Source organism: Peromyscus eremicus, chromosome 3 (assembly GCF_949786415.1).
Source record: "Peromyscus eremicus chromosome 3, PerEre_H2_v1, whole genome shotgun sequence".
NCBI lineage: Eukaryota > Metazoa > Chordata > Mammalia > Rodentia > Cricetidae > Peromyscus > Peromyscus eremicus.
In genome coordinates, this window is record NC_081418.1 from 64,762,691 (window position 1) to 64,781,220 (window position 18,530).

General features: G+C 39.7%; 1 protein-coding gene across 6 annotated transcripts in view; it reads left to right on the plus strand.

Annotated features, from left to right (window-relative positions):
• The window catches only part of Klhl7 (kelch like family member 7), a 54,319-nt gene extending 37,549 nt beyond the window's left edge, over positions 1–16,770 (plus strand). For all 6 annotated transcript variants that reach the window (XM_059257805.1, XM_059257811.1, XM_059257806.1 and 3 more), the window contains 4 exons: positions 5,920–6,160; positions 9,412–9,613; positions 14,557–14,654; positions 15,420–16,770. In XM_059257805.1, the coding sequence (XP_059113788.1) occupies positions 5,920–6,160; positions 9,412–9,613; positions 14,557–14,654; positions 15,420–15,703 (825 nt within the window). In that variant the 3' untranslated portion in view covers positions 15,704–16,770. The remainder of the gene's footprint in view (positions 1–5,919; positions 6,161–9,411; positions 9,614–14,556; positions 14,655–15,419) is intronic.
• The last annotated feature ends 1,760 nt before the right edge of the window (positions 16,771–18,530 follow it).

Genomic DNA, 18,530 nt, shown 5'->3' on the forward strand with positions numbered 1-18,530 from the left:
GTGACAAAATTAGGATACAAATTCATTGTCTGTCATGGCCAACATTTAATTATGGTAAATTGATAGATCATACAGAGAGTTGGAGAAAGTCAAAACTTCAGGAATGTGATAAAGGCTGTAAGTGGGAAGAACTAAAGAATAAGAATGGATCTGTGTGGTGGTGCCTTAGGGGCTGTAGCCATCTGGAGTGGCTGGAGAGGGTGGGAATGGAGTGCTTAGCTCTCCGTCTGGACTTCTGCATGGTCAGGATCCAGAAGAAGGGAATCAGTGACGTCTGAGCAAGGGTCTTCCTCTCTGCGCTGGTGAATGAAGATCTTTACACCCAAGACTCTTTTGAGAAAGATTTATTTGGGAAGGAGGTGTAGAATGAATTGTTAGAAGGTCTTATTAATAAAATCAAACCTGAGGCCAGTTATTGGGGTGAATGCTGGAAGATCAGAGAAGCAGAACAAGCCACAGCTACCTCACCTTTCCAGTTCCTCAGCTGATCCTGTTTTCTCAGACTGGAAGCCTCTGAGTCCTTATCCAAATGGATCTCAGCTGAACTGCTTCTCGAAAGCCTGAAAGCTTAACCAGCTCTAGTTCCTGGTTTTCACGCCTTATATACCTTTCTGCTTTCTGCCATCACTTCCAGGGATTAAAGGTGTGAGTCGCCACGCCTGGCTGTTTCCAGTGTGGCTTTGAACTCAGAATGCTAGGATTAAAGGTGTGTGTGCCACCATTTTCTGGCCTCTGTCTCTAGTAGCTGTTCTGTTCTCTGACCCCAGATAATTTTATTAGGGTGCACAAAATTTGGGGAACACAATATCACCACAAGGAGAAGTCCAGGAGAGTGGCTGCCTCTACCGGGTGGGAAAGAACAGCTGACAATTGAACAGGAAGGTGGTTTATATAGGATTTCTTAGGGATGGAGATTTTCCAGGGGAAGATTTTCTGTCCAGGGATTGGTTATTTTTTTCTGCTCAGAGATTGGTTAGTTTCGTGGGTTAGGAGCAGAGATGGCCCTGATTTCAGAGCCAAATTGTGTTTCTTTCACTGGCCTTTCTTAGCTTTTTGGCTCTAATTCTAAGGCCAGGGCATATTTCTTTCACTGGCTCTGATTCTAGGGACAGAGTGTTTCTTTGGCAGTGGTTTCAGAGTCAGGAAATGTTTCTTTGGTTCTGGGTTCAGGGATAGAGTGTTTCTTTCTCTGGCTCGGGTCCCAGATCTGGCTGTGTTTCTTTCACTGGTTTTGGGCTCCAGGGTCAGGGTGGGCTTCTTTAGCTGGCCCCTTTCCCTGCATTAAAGGCATGCACCACCTCCACCAGCACAGGCTTCAATCAGGCCTTTTTAAATAAGCTGAACTGTAAGGCACTAAATGGTAGCTGAAATGAGGATTTTGCATTCTTTTTTTTTTTTTGTTTTGTTTTTTGTTTTTTGTTTTTTGTTTTTTTGAGACAGGGTTTCTCTGTGTAGCTTTGCGCCTTTCCTGGGACTCACTTGGTAGTCCAGGCTGGCCTCGAACTCACAGAGATCCGCCTGGCTCTGCCTCCCGAGTGCTGGGATTAAAGGCGTGCGCCACCACCGCCCGGCGGATTTTGCATTCTTAGTAGAAATGTTTACAAAGGACATTTTGGCTACCCTCCTAAAAGATGGTAACCATTACAGTATTGTATATAGCTAATGGTTATTAAACATAGTGTCTGACATATGCAGTAATAATTGAGTTTAAAATTAACTATCATTAAGTATGTTAAAGAGAACAAGAGCCAGACAAGGTATTATGTGCCTGTAGTCCTACTTGAGACCAAGAGTTTGAGATGTAACTCTACAACATAGCAAGGTCTTGGTTCAAAAACTAAGAAAACTTGAGGTTTTTTAAGAAACAGCATAAATTATAGGTCTCCAGGATTGAACTCAGGTTCAATTGAATTGAATTCAACTTTGACAGGCATCTTTACCCTCTGAATTATCTTGCTACCTCTGAAGTTATTTTCATTCTTAAATTTGGAATGTAGGAAGACCCTGAGACACATGTTAAGATTTAGTTTTAATTAGGAGTATGAGCATGTGGGTGGGTGGGCATAAGGGTTCACATGAGTCCCCACAGAGGTCAAAAGAGGGTGTCAGATACTGTATTAGGGTTACCCCACTTCTGGTACCAAAATCTGTGTTAGTCAGGGTTTTCTAGAGCAGTGGTTCTCAACCTTCCTAATGCTGCAACCCTTTAATATACAGTTCCTCATGTTGTGGTGACCCCCCAACTCAAATTATTTTTGTTGCTCCTTCATAACTGTAATTTTGCTACTGTTGTGAATTGTAATGTAAATGTCTGTGTTTTCTGGTGGTCTTAGGAGACCCCTGTGAAAGGGTTGTTCAGCTCCCAAAGAAGTCGCGCCCCACAGGTTGAAAACCACTGCTCTAGAGGCACAGAACTGAGAACGAGTGTGTGTGTGTGGGGGGGGGGAATCTACTAGAATGGCTTTCATGCTGTGGTCCAGCGAGTCCAACAGAATCCAGTACTTGTTCAGTCCGTGAGGCTGGATGTCTCAGCTAGTCTTCAGTATATGCCAGAATCCTGAAGAAGTGGGCTCTACTACCAGTGAAGGAACAAAGGAGCCAGCAAGAGCAAGCAGACAAAGAGAGCAAGTTTCCTTGGTCCATGCCTGGTATATAGTCTGCCAGCAGAAGGTGTGGCCTAGATAAAAGGTGGATCTTCCAACCTCAAAAGACTTGGATTAAAAGTGGGTCTTTCCACTTCAAATTATTTAAGAAAAATTCCTCAGCTGGATGGTGGTGGCACGTGCCTTTAATCCCAGCATTTGGGAGGCAGAGCCAGGCAGATCTCAGTGAGTTCGAGGCCAGCCTGGTGAGTGCCAGGACTGTTGCACAGAGAACCCTGTCTTAAACAAAAAGGAAAGCTTCTCACAGGTATATCTAGCCACTTGGGTTTCAGTTAATTCCAAATGTGGTCAAGTTGACAACCAAGAATAGTCATCACAGATCCCCTGGAGCTGAAGTTATAAGCAGCTGTGATCCACCCAACATTGGTGCTGGGAAACTAACTTGGGTCCTTTGCAAGAGAAGTATGTGCTCTTAACCACTAGGCCAATCTCACTAGTCCCTGGGCAGTTAATTTTAATTTGAAGAACACCAGGTGTTGGAGATAATTTAAAAGAGTAAGTTGGCCAGTCTTTTCAGACTAAATTTAATTGAAGATCATAGAAAGATAAAGTAAGGTAAAGAAAGGTAAATTACAGAGAATTTCCCACACAGCTTTCAGTAAATTGTGTGGAGTCATGGTGAAACCTGAGATTGAGTTAATGTAGTTTATTAAGTTGTATTTTTCTGCTCAGTGGATTTGTACAATATATGAGAATAATTTAGATTACCTTTAAAGAACTACTCCCTATAGAATGTATGGTAATTACTTTTCTTCTGCAGTATACAGTTTTCTCTAATGAATAAGTAAAAGTATTTATCCCTAGGCTTTCTGTGTCCATTGGATAAGACTAAAGATTCAAAATGATGTTATGTTTATCTTGTAGTTGTGTTTGCCTACCAATAGATATGCCACCAAGTAACCCAAGGAGAAAAAGATCCTAATTTAAGGATTAAAAACCTGAGTAATTAATGCTCTGTTTTCCTTATTTAAAAAACAATGTTTATCACTAAGAGTTAAAAGTACCTGCAAATGCACTTTCTTTCCTAGGAGATCAGCCTTCTATTCTTAGGGTATGTTCTAATCTAATGAACATCTGGCACAACAGATGCTAATAAGATATAAATATCAGTTTGATATTCTTATAGAGACCTCAGCGGTAACATTCACACACAGTGCTTTGCTCAGTGACATTGGGAATTGAATGGATTTGTGCCTGGTCCTGATCATTTTCAGCTATTTTGGAAAGCAGCAGAAACAAAGTGCCATATGCTATATATACCTTTGGGGACATTCCCCATGCACATACATGGTAGGTGGGTAGAAGCATCCTTGGATGCCACAAAACAGAAACAATAAACCAGGCTTGGATAAGTATTGTGTGCTTTCTCATATGTAGACTTTTCTTTTTTTAATGATATAAAATTAGAAGAAAAGAAGGACCCAAAGGATGTGGGAAAAGAAGACAGAGTAATGAAGACATAAATATAATCAAGAACATGATAAGCATGTGTGAAGATAGCACAATGAAACCCATTGTTTTCTACATTTGATATATGCTAAAAAGGAAAAATAAACCATCCTGTAAGTTAGCACTAGGTGGGAAAGGGTGAATACTGACTAGAGATAGTTACCTGGATCAGGAGAAGACCTGCTAAAGGGACAAACAGTAGATACTTCAGGTATTGTGGGCCATATAGTTTCTGTTGCAGCCGCCAGTTGAATGAAAGCAGATGTGGACAGTACACACTGGAACATGTTGCCATCTTCCAGTAAGACTTTATTACAGTGAAATTGAGAATCTAGAGTCAAAAATGATACCAAAATTTTATTCAGGATACCACCTTCAATCTCCTTTCACTTTAAAAACATAGTTTTGGCCAGGTGGTGATGGCACACGCCTTTAACTCACGCCTTTAATCCCAGCACTTGGGAGGCAGAGACAGGTGGAATTCTGAGTTCGAGGTCAGCCTGGTCTACAGAGTGAATTCTAGGAAAGGCGCAAAGCTACAGAGAAACCTTGTCTTGGGGAAAAAAGTAGTTTTGATGTGAATAGAAACTTACAATGCATGTTTACCCTTCTGCTGGGTCTGCCGAAGTGGATACTGTACTCTTCATACTAAGTGACGTGTTAGCTTCTCCCGCTTTCGGTCTTCTGTCTCTCCTTATGTTATCAGTTGCATCACTGTTGTTTCTTGAAATCATGAAACTTGAGTGTAAGGTAAATTTTCATACAACAATTATTGCTCATATCTGAAATCTACTTGTTGGTGGGTAAGTTTGTTTTATATATAATAATTAAATAAATTTCAAGCTGATTATTCTTCTGTTATAGCCAGAGTAATAATAATAAACTAAAAGAAAAAGCACATACGAAAAACAAAAACAAAAAAGGCATCTTTCACCTGGTAGTGGTCATGCACATCTTTAATACCAGCATGCAGGAGGCAGAGACTTCTGGATCTCTTTGAGTTCAAGGCCAGCCTGGTTACAGATCAAATTCCAGGACAGTCATGGCTGTACAGAGAAGCCCTGTCTCAGAGAGAGAGAGAGAGAGAGAGAGAGAGAGAGAGAGAGAGAGAGAGAGAGAGAGAGAGAGAAGGGGAGGGGAGGGGAGGGGAGGGGAGGGGAGGGGAGGGGAGGGGAGGAGAGGGGAGGAGAGGAGAGGAGAGGAGAGGAGAGGAGAGGGAGAGGGAGGGAGAGAGAGGGAGAGAGAGGGAGGGAGGGAGAGAAGAGAGAGAGGGGAGAGAGAAAAGAAGAAAGGCACATGGGAAGCAGATTGGCACTGTGCTCAGACTTTAAGGAACTGATTGGTACTTGTAATCATGCAGAGAACAGCTACATGAAGCACATAATAATTGTCTAAAGAGTCTGCACTCAGTATGCACATACCTACGTATAGACACAAACACATATACATAATTAAAAAGAGTAAAAATAAGTATTTTTTAAAAATAATGATTTTTTTCATATTTTAGCGTTATAATCTTCAAACTTCAGTGAAAGGGACTAGGAGACAGGGTAGTAGTGATCTATCCAGATATGTTTATTTCAAACCCATGGAACATCCAGTTATGTCCGTTCCTCTTGCCCTCTGCCTCAGCTAATCAACATTTTAAAGAAATCACTCAGTTTAAGCTGGGTGATAGTCTCAAGGCAGATATTGTATATGTGCAGTCTAGTAAGTAAACTCACCCATGCTCTTTGTGTTATCTTTATCTGTGCTTTGTCGTTTCCAGTTTCTGTTTCTGAAAGCTTCCTGTCCTGTCTTGTTTCAGGATTACAGCTGGACAGACATTCGCTGCCCCTTTGAAAAACGAAGAGATGCAGCTTGTGTGTTTTGGGACAATGTTGTATACATTTTGGGTGGTTCTCAGCTTTTCCCCATAAAGCGAATGGATTGCTACAATGTCGTGAAGGATAGCTGGTATTCCAAACTGGGCCCTCCAACACCTCGAGACAGCCTTGCTGCCTGTGCTGCAGAAGGCAAAATTTATACATCCGGAGGTTCAGAAGTAGGTAAGACCCTGTTGATATTTTTGTTTAACGGAAGTATTTTAATCCAAGTATCTTGGCATTTGTATTTTTCAAAAATTAGGAAGATTTGTCCAGATACTTTGGTAATTTAAATACATGTCTATTAACATTTTAGAGTCTATTTCCTTGTATGCTTACCTTAATCCTTCAAATTATTGACAGGAGTGCCAGCATTCTGGGGCTTGAGAGATGGTGCAATAATTAAAGGCACATACTGCTGTTCCAGAGGACATGAGTTCAATGCCCGGTAGCCACATCAGTTGGGCTTACAACCACATGTAACTCCAGCTCTGAAGGGCATCCAATACTTTTGGTCTCTGTAAGCACCTGCATGCATATTCACAGACACACATACTAACAAAACATTATAATCCCATCTTTCCAGATGAATTGCCCTCTTTTAATTATGATGAAATGCTAATTGACAGTATTTTAATTGTACTTGTAGATTAGTTATTTGGGGATGGGTAATGTTATTTCTTTTGAAGCTTTGAGAGTTTGACTTAATCAATGATCCAGTAAGAATATGTTACTTGTAATCTGTATTATCTTTGTTTCCTTTGTATCATAAGAATGAATGCTCTTTTTTTCTCCTTTCTACTTTTTGAGTTAGAGTCTTCATAGCCACAGGTGGTCTTGAACTCATCATCTGCCTGCCTCAGCTGTCTGAGTGCTGGGATCACATACATGAACCACTATACCCTCAGCTCAAGAATAATTGTTTTCATTTGCTTTAAAAAAAAAAATGTAAGGAGCTGGTTGGTTGGTTGGTTGGTTGGTTGGTTGGTTGGTTTGGAGATTGGGTCTCATGTACCCAGGCTACCTTCCCACTTACTATATAGCTGAGGATGATCTTGAACTTCTGATCTTCCAACTCCACCTCCCAAATGCTGTGATGACAAGCTTGTGCCACCATGACCACATGTAGCATGAATCTTAGAGAGTCTTATTAATAAAATCAAACCCGGGGCCAGTTATTGGGATGAAATGCTGGATGGTCAGAGAGACAGAACAAGCCACAGCTAACCTCACCTGGCCAACTTCTCAGCTGATCTTGTTTTCTCAGACTGGAAGCCTCTGTGTCCTCATATCCGAATGGCTCTCAGCTGAACTGTGCTGCTAGAAGCCTTAAAGCTTAACCAGCCAAATGCTGCTTGTTTCTGGTCTTCACGCCTTATATATCTTTTCTGCTTTCTACCACCACTCTCTGGGATTAAAGGCTCACTTCTTGGGATTAAAGGCATGTGTCACCATGCCTGGCCATTTCCAATGTGGCCTTGAACTCACAGAGATCCAGAGGGATTTCTACCTCTGGTGCTAGGATTAAAGGTGTGAGTGCCACCATTTTTAGCTTTTGTATCTAGTGGCTGTTCTGTCTCTGACCCCAGATAAGTTTATTAGTGTGCACAATATTTTGGGGAACACAATACCACCACAACCACTGGTATGCAGTGCAGAGTATCAAACCTAGGACTTTGTGCTTAGTAGGACAGTTCTCTACCAACTAAGTTACATCCCCAAGACCTGCTGTAAATGTTTGTGTTTATGGATCAGAGTAAAGTATGGGTATAAGTATAAATACCTGTCTAATTGATCGTTTTTTTAGGGTCAGTATTTTTTCTAAGTGAAATATTCTAGGTATAGCCTAGGATTAATAGATTTTATCGATTAATAGACTAGAATATAATAGATTTCTTATGCTTTTCTCTTTTCCAGTAATTACTTACATAGTGGACTTCTAAGTAAAGACAAGTAAACATAAGGCATACTTTTTTTTAAACATATTTATGTATACATTATTCTGCCTGCATGTGTCCCTGCAAACCACAAGAGGGCACCAGATCTTGTTATGGATGGTTGTAAGCCACCATGTGGTTGCTAGGAACTGAACTCAGGACCTCCGAAAAAGCAGTCAGAGCTCTTAACCACTGAGCCATCTCTCCAGCCCCTAAGGCGTACATTTTAAAAGGCTCTTTATTTTTCTTTGATGACCTTTGTATTAGCTCAGAAAATATTTTACTTTGGGTTAGCATCTTATCTGTTATAAATTTTTTTGTTTTTTGTCTTTTTGCTCTAAGTTTTTACCTCCTTCACACCTTTAATCATAGCACTGAGGCAGAGGCAGGCATATTTCTGTAAACTCGAAACAGCCTGGCCTGCATATCAAGGTCCAGGACATCCAAGGTTACATAGTGGGACCCTGTCTCAAAAAGAAAAGAAATAAAATTCCAAGGTCCTTTTTATTTTTATTAGAAAGGACAAAAGGCACTTATTCTTTAATGGGATTATTTATAAAATTCTTACTGAGCTCCTATAGTTTGTAAAGGTTGTAAAACAGTGAATATGTGTTTTGCTCTTAAAATGCATAATTAGTGTAGGAGACAGAAATACACCTTGATACCTTGATGCTGTACTCAAGTAGGGACCAGGATGACTTCAGTACTCATCTGCACATAGTTTTGTTAATAGGGCAGTAGCAATTATAGAATACTAAGTAAGTCTTAGAATATTGTCATGTAGTAATTTTTATATTTTAAGGTTTAGATTTACCTTAGTTTTCCAGATCTTCATATTTTAAGAAGTGTAGCTATGTTTTAAACCTTTACATTTGAAGGCTGGAGAGATGGCTCAGCAGTTAAGAGCACTAGCTACTCTTCCAGAGGACCTGGGTTCAATTCCCAGCACCCACATGGCTGCTCACACCTGTCTATAACTCTAATTTCAGGGGATCTAACACCCTCACACAGATATACATTAAGGCAAAACACCAATGAACAAAAATAAAAATAAATTAATTAAAAAACTTTACATTTGAAACTTAATAATTCTAATCATGCACAACTGGCTTTGAAGACTATATAATGGTTCTTTTTATATAATGGTTCTTTTGTTCTTTTGAAATCAATTTCTTTTCCTAAAATTTAATTAATAAATCTGTCCAACAGATCCTTTTGTTTTAATGTTTTCCAAGGTCTATACAATATCACGAAGTCTTCTTAAATTATTGTAGCAAGTAGAAAAATGATCTCTACAAACCTAAGTTCTTCCCTTTCTTCATTTAGCTCTATGGTTATTTCACTGCAGGCCCCCCACACCAAGCCAAGTATGACTAGATGGTGGTAGGACCCTTTCTTTTCCAGGGACGGTGTTGAAACAGGGTCCCACTATGTCCCCCAGGCTGGCCTCACATTCACAGTCCTCAGCCTCTTACTCTGAGTCCTTTTCTTTTACAGGAAACTCAGCTCTATATTTATTTGAGTGCTATGATACAAGAACTGAAAGTTGGCACACGAAGCCCAGCATGCTGACTCAGCGCTGCAGCCATGGGATGGTGGAGGCCAATGGCCTCATCTATGTCTGTGGTGGAAGCCTGGGAAACAATGTTTCTGGGAGAGTGCTTAGTTCCTGTGAAGTCTATGATCCTGCCACAGAAACGTATGTATCGATTTTAAATGAGTCTGTCAGTGTTACTGTATTCCATAAGCTCACTGGATGAAGATGCCAAAAGGTAGAAGGAACCCAACAGAAATTTAATTCTCGTTTTAAGAATATATATACACTTGAAGCTGGGCATGGTGGCAATGCCTTTAATCCCAGCACTCGGGAGGCAGAGGCAGGCAGATCTCTGTGAGTTCGACACCAACCTGGACTATAGAGTGAGCTCAAGGACAGGTTCCAAAGCTTCACAAAGAAACCCTTTCTTGAAAAACCAAAAAAAAAAAAAAAAGAATATACATACACTTGAATAGCCTGAGACCTTAGGAAATAACTTGACTTTGTTGTACATGGGAGCCCCTCTCTTTCTGGACTTGCTTGTTCAGTAAATATGAATGTGATACACCTGATTGGTCCATCAGACTCATACAGGTAGAGGAGAAGGAGAGAAAACTTAGAATTAAATAATTTTGTCCTTAAGTAGCAATATTACAAATTGGTTCCTGGCATTAAGCATTCTCCTAGGTGTGACTTGAGGTTCATAGCTCTCAAAGTACATCTGAATTAGTATTTCTTAATAAAACTAACATTAAATCATATAGGAAGCAAATAACTTTTTTGAAAGGCAAAATGCTGAGCTGGGTGTGGTAGTGCATACCTATACATCTAGCACTAAGAAGACTGAGGCAGGAGAATGGCCATGAGTTTGAAGCCAGACTGGGGTATAACAAGAGTCCTTGTCTGGGGGGGGGGGCGGGAAAGGAGGGAAATTTTTCATTATAAAATGTAATTGATCTTTTTGTGCTTTTTATTTTTAAATGATTTAAAGAAACATGATACCACTTTCCCAAATAAAAGGGCAGTTGCAGTTTTTTATTCTCATTTTTTTGTTCAACTCTTCACCAAGAACTAGCACCAAAGCCACTTGTCTTGAAATTTATTTTTTACTAAAGAAATCTCTTGGGCTCAAATGAATTGCAGTCTGATGCTTTTCAAGCCTGTACTTGTTCCAGGCCATGCTGGGGTCCTGTGTCCTTGTCCTCTCATCCACCACTTGAGCTGACTCTCCACTCCACTTTGTCCTAACCACAGTCAAGGGGGTGTCCTCCCCCCTTTACAGGCTACTACCTTACCTCCTATAAGTTCAGTGCTCAAAATATGTTATAGCACTCTAATTGGGAAACTGGTCTTTTTGTGCTATTGCTTTCAATTCCAAAACACGACATTTGGTTGGGGATTTAGCTCAGTGGTAGAACACTTGCCTAGGAAGCGCAAGGCCCTGGGTTTGGTTCTCAGCTCTGAAAAAGAAAAAAAAAAATTATAAAATGTGTCTTAGTTAGTGTTTCTATTGCTGTGAAGAGATACCATGAGCATGTCAACTCTTATAAAGAAACATTTAATTGGGGCTGGCTTACAGTTTAGAGGTTTAGACCATTATCATGACAGGAAGCATAGCGGCGTGCAGGTGGACATGATGCTGGAAAGGTAGCTGAGAATTCTACGTTTGGATCAACAGGCAGCAGAAAGAGAGAATGACACTGGGCTTGGTTTGAGCATCTGAGACCTCAAAGCCAGTGACCTATTTCCTCCAACAAGGCCATACCTCCTAATAGTGCCTAATAGTCTCTATGGGCCTATGGGGACCATTTTCATTCAAGCCACCACAAAACACAACCTATAATTGTATATATTCTAGACTTCTAAATCTTTATTCAGGTCTTTATTCAAGCAAGATCAGTGCTAAGCCACTATACTCTTATTTACAGCAGGAAGGAAACAATTAATGAAAGAATTTGTGGGACTGGGGTGATGGCCCAGCATCCAGGTAAAAAGCCAGGTGTGGCTTCCTGTACCTGTAACCCAACAGTGTAGAGGTTACAGAGACAGGTTGTCTTCGTTAGGGTTTCTATTGCTGTGAAGAGACACCATGACCACAGCAACTCTGATAAAGGAAACATTTAATTGGGGTGACTCGCTTACAGTTCAGAGGTTCAGTCCATTATGATCATGAAGGGGAGCATGAAGGCATGCAGGCAGATGTGGTGCTGAAGAAGTAGTTGAGAGTCCTACATCTTACAGGTAACAGGAAGTGGTCTGAGACACTGGACGGTATCTTGGACACATATGAGACCTCAAAGTCCACCTCTACAGTGACACACTTCCTCCAACAAGACCACATCTACTCCACAAAGCCACACCTCCTAATAGTGCTACTCCCTTTAGGGAACCATTTTCTTTCAAACTACCACATAGGTTGATCCCAAGAGCTGATTGACTGACTGACCAGTGAGAGACCCTCTTTCAAGACAGATAAGGCAAAGAGTTATAAAGGAAGACAGCTCTGGCCTCTGCATTTATATGCACACAGGCCCTACCCAGACACAAGTTTTAAAAATAAATACAAAGAAAAGGAAATCTGTAATCTCAGTATTTTTTTAAACTAATTGAATATTCAGTTTTGAGAATATGTAAAAACTTGGAAGATTTAGCATCTCTTTTGTTATATTGGACTTGTGTTTTAAATTTGTATTCTCAACATTCTGTTCAGTATTCTTTAATTTTCATAAATAAAATATTATCTGGGTTTGTTTAGTGAACAAAGATGGCTCAGTGTTTAAGAACACCCAAGTGCTCTTCCAGAGGATCCGGGTTCAGTCCCCAGCCTCCCCTCTCCCCCATGGTGGCTCACAGCCATCTGTATCTCAAGATCCAAGGGATCCAGTACCCTCTTCTGACCTTGGGCACTAGGCACAAATGTGGTGTACAGACATACATGCAGGCAAAACACACAGATATAATAAAATAATAAACCTAAAAAGAAAAACTAAACACTGAAGCTCCAGGTTGGAAACTGAAAAGTAAAGTGCACACTTTACATGTACACTACACTTTACATGTATGCTAAACTTTACATGTACGCTACACTTTACATGTACGCTACACTTACATGTACACTATCTGCACTACCTTCTACACTATCTGAAAAGTAGAATGCACACTTTACATGTACACTACACTTTACATGTACACTATCTGCACTACCTTCTACACTCTCTGAAAAGTAGAATGCACACTTTACATGTACACTATCTGAATTTTCCAGCCCAAATACTTTTCATAATACACAGTGGCAGCTTACAATGTGGAGTGGCAGTGAAGGACCTGTGCTTACTGTTTCTGTTTCCAAGCTGCAAGCTTGTCATTTCACCTGGATAAGCACACACACACACGTGTGTGTGTGTGTGTGTGTGTGTGTGTGTGTGTGTGTGTGTGTGTTTCTTGAAAAACAGGGCCATTATGGCCTCCGTAGTGGTTTATGGCTGAGAAACCATTTTTTTTTTTTTTTTTTTTTTGGTTTTTCGAGACAGGGTTTCTCTGTGTAGCTTTGTGCCTTTCCTAGAACTCACTTGGTAGCCCAGGCTGGCCTCGAACTCACAGAGATCCGCCTGGCTCTGCCTCCCGAGTGCTGGGATTAAAGGCGTGCGCCACCACCGCCCGGCTGAGAAACCATTTTTAAGCAAAACAAAAAACATAAATGCAAGACAACAGAAAAATTGTTAATATTTTAGTTGATGATAGACCTTGAATATGTCATAAAATTAATTCAGTTTTTTAAAAGTTTAAAATAACCATCTTAAAAAGTATTTATGCCAAGTTTTCTGTTGTTTGAAGTCTTATGGTGTTAGCCGTTAAAAGACCACAAGCCTATGTACCATTAGCACCCTCAGAGTCACGAGTGTTAGCTATGCAAGTGTACACAGAAGAAACAACTATCAGAAGTAGCCACCTCCGTGGTCTGTGTTAGTTATGTGTATAATAATGCTACCATGTTAGTATACTTCAACACAGTGTCTGCATTGGTGTTTTTAGTTTCACTGAGTAGTGGTTATGTGGTACTAAGTTACTCAGACTGGCAAATGGCGCTCATGCGCGTGCGCTTGCGCTCTCTCTCTGTCTCTCTGTCTCTGTCTCTGTCTCTGTCTCTCTCTCTCTGTCTCTCTCTCTCTCTCTCTCTCTCTCTGTGTGTGTGTGTGTGTGTGTGTCTGTGTGTCTGTGTGTCTGTGTGTGTATGTGTGTGTACCAGACTACCTAAAGTTCTCACTGTACATTTATATGTGACAGCATGGTGGTGACACACACCTATAATCCAGCAATCTGGGAGCATGAAGTAGGTAGATCTCAGTTTGAGGCAAGCCTGAGCTGCACAGTGAGCCTTTGTCTCTAAAATAAAATAGTAAAATAACAACAACAATGACATGTAAATAATAAACACACAAGCCTATAATTTGAATTTTGGGGGCAACTGGAGCAGGAAGATTACTGAGAGTTTAAGTCCAGCCTGGGCTACATGAGCAAGTTTCAGGTCACCCAGGGCTAGATAGCAAAACTCTATCTCAAACCCCTCAAAATACTAATTAATTCATTGTATGAGGTTTATTATGCGGTTTTGTTTTACTTAAGCAGAAATACTAATTTAGAAGCACATGTAGCTGAGCATGGTGGCTCAGGCCTATAATCCTGGCCTCTGAGAGGCAGAGGCAGGAGGAGCATCACAAACTCACAGCCAGCATTACCTATGTACGGGTTCTCGTTGTCTGGCTACAGAGAGAGGCCCTGTCTCAAAAAGAAAAAAAGGGAGATAATTGAAGCTTTATATTCTTCCTCTTTGCTCTTGTTGCCATTTCAAAAATTATTGGAAATTGGGAAATGGATTTCTTCAAAAGACACATAAATTGTTTCCTTCTGCTTAAAGTCCCCAGTTTACCTCACCTATAAAAACATTATCCAAAACCACATGAGTGTTTTCTAGCCTTCGAGACATCTTAGGAGTATATATGTATGAAATATGGTAGTCAATGAGCATGTTTAGGATAACAGGCCTGCCCCATTGGAATCGCTGTATTTCTTGTAAATAAGCACACTAAAAACTTTTTTCCCCGCAGATGGACTGAGCTGTGTTCAATGATTGAGCCCAGGAAGAATCATGGACTGGTGTTTGTAAAGGACAAGATATTTGCTGTCGGTGGCCAGAATGGTTTAGGTATGTGATGTTAACTTACACTTCAACTCCCCTGGGTTTACTAATAATTTCTTAAATTATGGGAGCGTTTCGTGAAATTGAATCATTTGCAATACAGAGCACTCACTATGTCTTAACATTAGCATATGTTATGAAATGTCAAGCTGTCATTGTGACTACCTCAGACAGGCTTGTGCCTTTCTATATGCCCACAGGGATGCTTTCACATCTGCCTAAGGAGTACTGAGCAGCTGAAAAATGTGAATGTTTAAAAAAAAAAAAAATATTTACTAGCTTTTCAACATTCTAAACACTGCATGAGAGTCTCCTTACTCTTTGTTTGGCCTTTTCATTTTCTTAAGTAATGCTAATAAAACTAAATCTAAAGATGGTACTTCATTTTATTAGCTTATCTACGTGTTAAGTAAAGCAAAGAAATAATTTCTTTGGTACTCTCCATAAATTGCTAAAAGATAGAAGAACATTTGGAATAAATTATAATCAAAGTAAATTGCTGGTACTTTTTTGTTTCCTTTTCCAGGATAGAACATTTGTAGGAAATGTTTTTGTTTTTTTAACCTTTAACTTTGTAGGAAAAAAATGATTCTGAAAAATTATCAATTTATTTTAAGAATAAGTATTTAGGTAGTGGATATGTGGGTAATGATTATAAAGCTCTTATATCCTATGTGTTTTACAATTTTATTTTGAAATTAAATGTAAAATTTAAAAAACTATAAAGAGATACAAGAATCATTGATAGAGTTCTCCTATTTTCTTTTGAAGGTGGTCTGGACAATGTGGAATATTACGATATAAAATCAAATGAATGGAAGATGGTGTCGCCCATGCCATGGAGGGGTGTAACAGTGAAATGTGCAGCAGTTGGCTCTATCATCTATGTGCTGGCAGGTTTTCAAGGTGTAGGTAGATTAGGACACATCCTGGAGTATAATACTGAGACAGACAAATGGATTGCCAATTCCAAAGTGCGTGCTTTCCCAGTCACAAGTTGTCTAATTTGTGTTGTTGATACTTGTGGAGCAAATGAGGAGACCCTTGAAACATGAATGATGAGTAGACTCCCCACTCATCTGAGACAGAAATTTGGCCACCCATGGTTTGTTCCAGTAGTTTGGTTATGAAGTTCTGGTCTGATATTTTGATAAGTAAGATTCCAATAAAATAAGTTTATTTTATCTGGATTTCCTTACTTAATTCACAGACCATATTTTAGCTGGCCATATAACCAAGAACCTATCAGCCAGAAAACTTGAAAAGTTATAAGCATTCTTGAAAATACGAATTTCAAATATATAACTGATTCTGGCCGAGTGGGGCATGCTCATCAGAGAAGTAGCCCAGACTTTAGCTTTAGACTCTATTTTCATATTGTGTAAGTGCTGTGTAGTTAGGTCTGTTGTTTGTTTGGTCAAGAACTAAGTGGTAGTATGGATTATAATTACAGAGAAGGTAACTGTATCTAGTATTATGTATTTTGCTTGTCTTCATTTATCTCATTTAGTGCCAAACTATTCCATTTTAAAGTAAGCAAGAGCAGCTCAAGGCATACATATTTTCTCACAAAACTTCACAGATTTGGAGATTGAACACCATACCCAATTATTCATGAAATATATTCAGTGGAATAAATGAAATATTTCATATTTTCATGTAAAATATTAAGCTTAGCACGCATCATTAATTTATATGGTTTTACTCAGCAATGTAAAAAGTGCTCTGTACCCTCAGTCCTTACTGTGAGAGCCAATCAGAATAAGAGTGGTTAACCTGCAACAGAAGAAAAGCTGTTTAAGAAATTCTAGATCACTAGAAAAGTATTGAAAACTGTAGCCCAGTATTGTGTGGATTTTAAAACATACTGTTTTTTCTTTCTCCTAGCAAAACATGTCAGAGATAACTGAGTTTTCTCTAAAAGTTTTATAATTGGCGTTAAATATATGTCACTGTTTATTTCTTTTATGTGGACAACAAATTACCAAACCACTTATTAATTTTTCCCAGTGTTTTACCCTTTGACTGTGTATGAAATGTGCCATGTAAAACTGTCAATCATCAATGTTTTTATCTGATATTAAATATTTTTAACTTAAAATAGATTTTCTCTGTTTATTCATTCTAAGTGTGTTCGTTAATGTTTTTAAAATTTGTGAAAGTGTTTCTATTTTTAATTTTTCTCTATATGGAGATTATAATAGACTAAAATGTTTAAATTAAAAATGAAGTTGAAAAATATGAGATTTATCTGTTGAGTTTTTATGTACAGACAGCTCTATTGAGATGTAATCCATAGGCATAAAATTCATCTATTTAAACTGTACCATTTTAGTGGCTTCTACTATATTCAGTGTGTGCAATCCTCAGAGTTTTGAAATGTTTTCATCACCCCTCCAAAAGAAACTCTGTATGTACTAGTAATCACTCCCTCTGTTTCCCATGTGTTAGCTTTCTAGACTGCTACAAACTACCACATACTTAATGGCTGAAAACAAATGTATTGTCACTGTTTAGGAGCCCAGGTGTTCCAAATCTGACTTTTGGAGGATTGGGCAAAACCACCATACCCTCTCCTCTCTGCTGCTGGTTGCCAGTAGTCCCTGGCATGTACTTGTTAGCCTATAACTGCATTGCACAGTCTTCTACCTTGGACTTCTCATGGCCATTTTTTCCTCTTGTGTAAGTTTCTTCACATAGTTCTTTTATAAACACAGCAATCAGTTGGGCTCTGTTACTTTTTTTACTTACGTGTATGAACGTTTTGTCTGTCTGTATATATTACACCGTGTGTGTGCCTAGTGCCCACAGAGGTCAGAAACGGGGGTCAGATCCCCTGAAACTGGAGTTATAGACAGTTGTGAGCTACCATGTGGGTACTGGGAATTGAACGCAGGTCCTCTACAATAGCAGCCAGTGCCCTTAACCTTGGAGCCATCTCCAGCTGGCCTGGAAACAAGATATCCACCTGCCTCTGCTTCCCAACTGCTAAGACTTTAAGGAGATGTACCAACACATCAGATGGGTTCTGATACTTTATCTTACACCATTGCATCTGCAAAGATTCTCTTTCTAAAGTGAAAACATTCTAGAGTTCTAGGTAGACATGAGTTTTGTGAGGAGCACCCAGTACACCCTTAGAAACTCCAGCCTTAGGCAACCTCCACCTCCAGATTTGATTGTTGGAACATTTTTATGTAGGATTTTTAACTTTGCACTCTATATAAAAATGTGGCTAGTTGGAGCTGGAGAGATGGCACTTGATGCTCTTGCAGAAGGACCCAGGTGTGGTCCTTTGCATCCACTCGGAGGCTCACAACCATCTATAACTCTAGTTCCAGGAGATCTGATGTCCTCTGTCTAGCCTCAAGTACCAGGCACATAGAGTGAACCACGTGAGTACATACATGCAAGGTAAACATAAAACATTTTTAATGTGGCTAAATTTTCTGATGACAAATATAGAATATGGAGCACTGCTTAAAATATTTTAAATATACTAGCTGTTCTTTTGGGGCTGTGTTAACTAGAACACATTATATCAAGTTTGATGTAGCATGAATCCTAATAGGTCTTATTAATAAAAACCCAGAGTCAGATATTAAGGGGTAAAAAGATCAGAGAAGCAGAGCAGCCATCCACAAGAGTTCTTACCTCTACCGAATCCTCAGACTGAAAGGGCTCTCAGCTCCTGTCTCCTCCCACCTTATATTCCTCTTTCCACCCAGCCATATCACTTCCTGTCTCCACCTCCCTAGTGCTAGGATTAAAGGCATGAGATCCCAAGTGCTGGGATCAAAGGTGTGTGCCACCACTGCCTGGCTCTGTTTCTCTTTTAGACAGGATCAATTTTGTGTAGCCCAGGGTGGCCTTGAACTCACA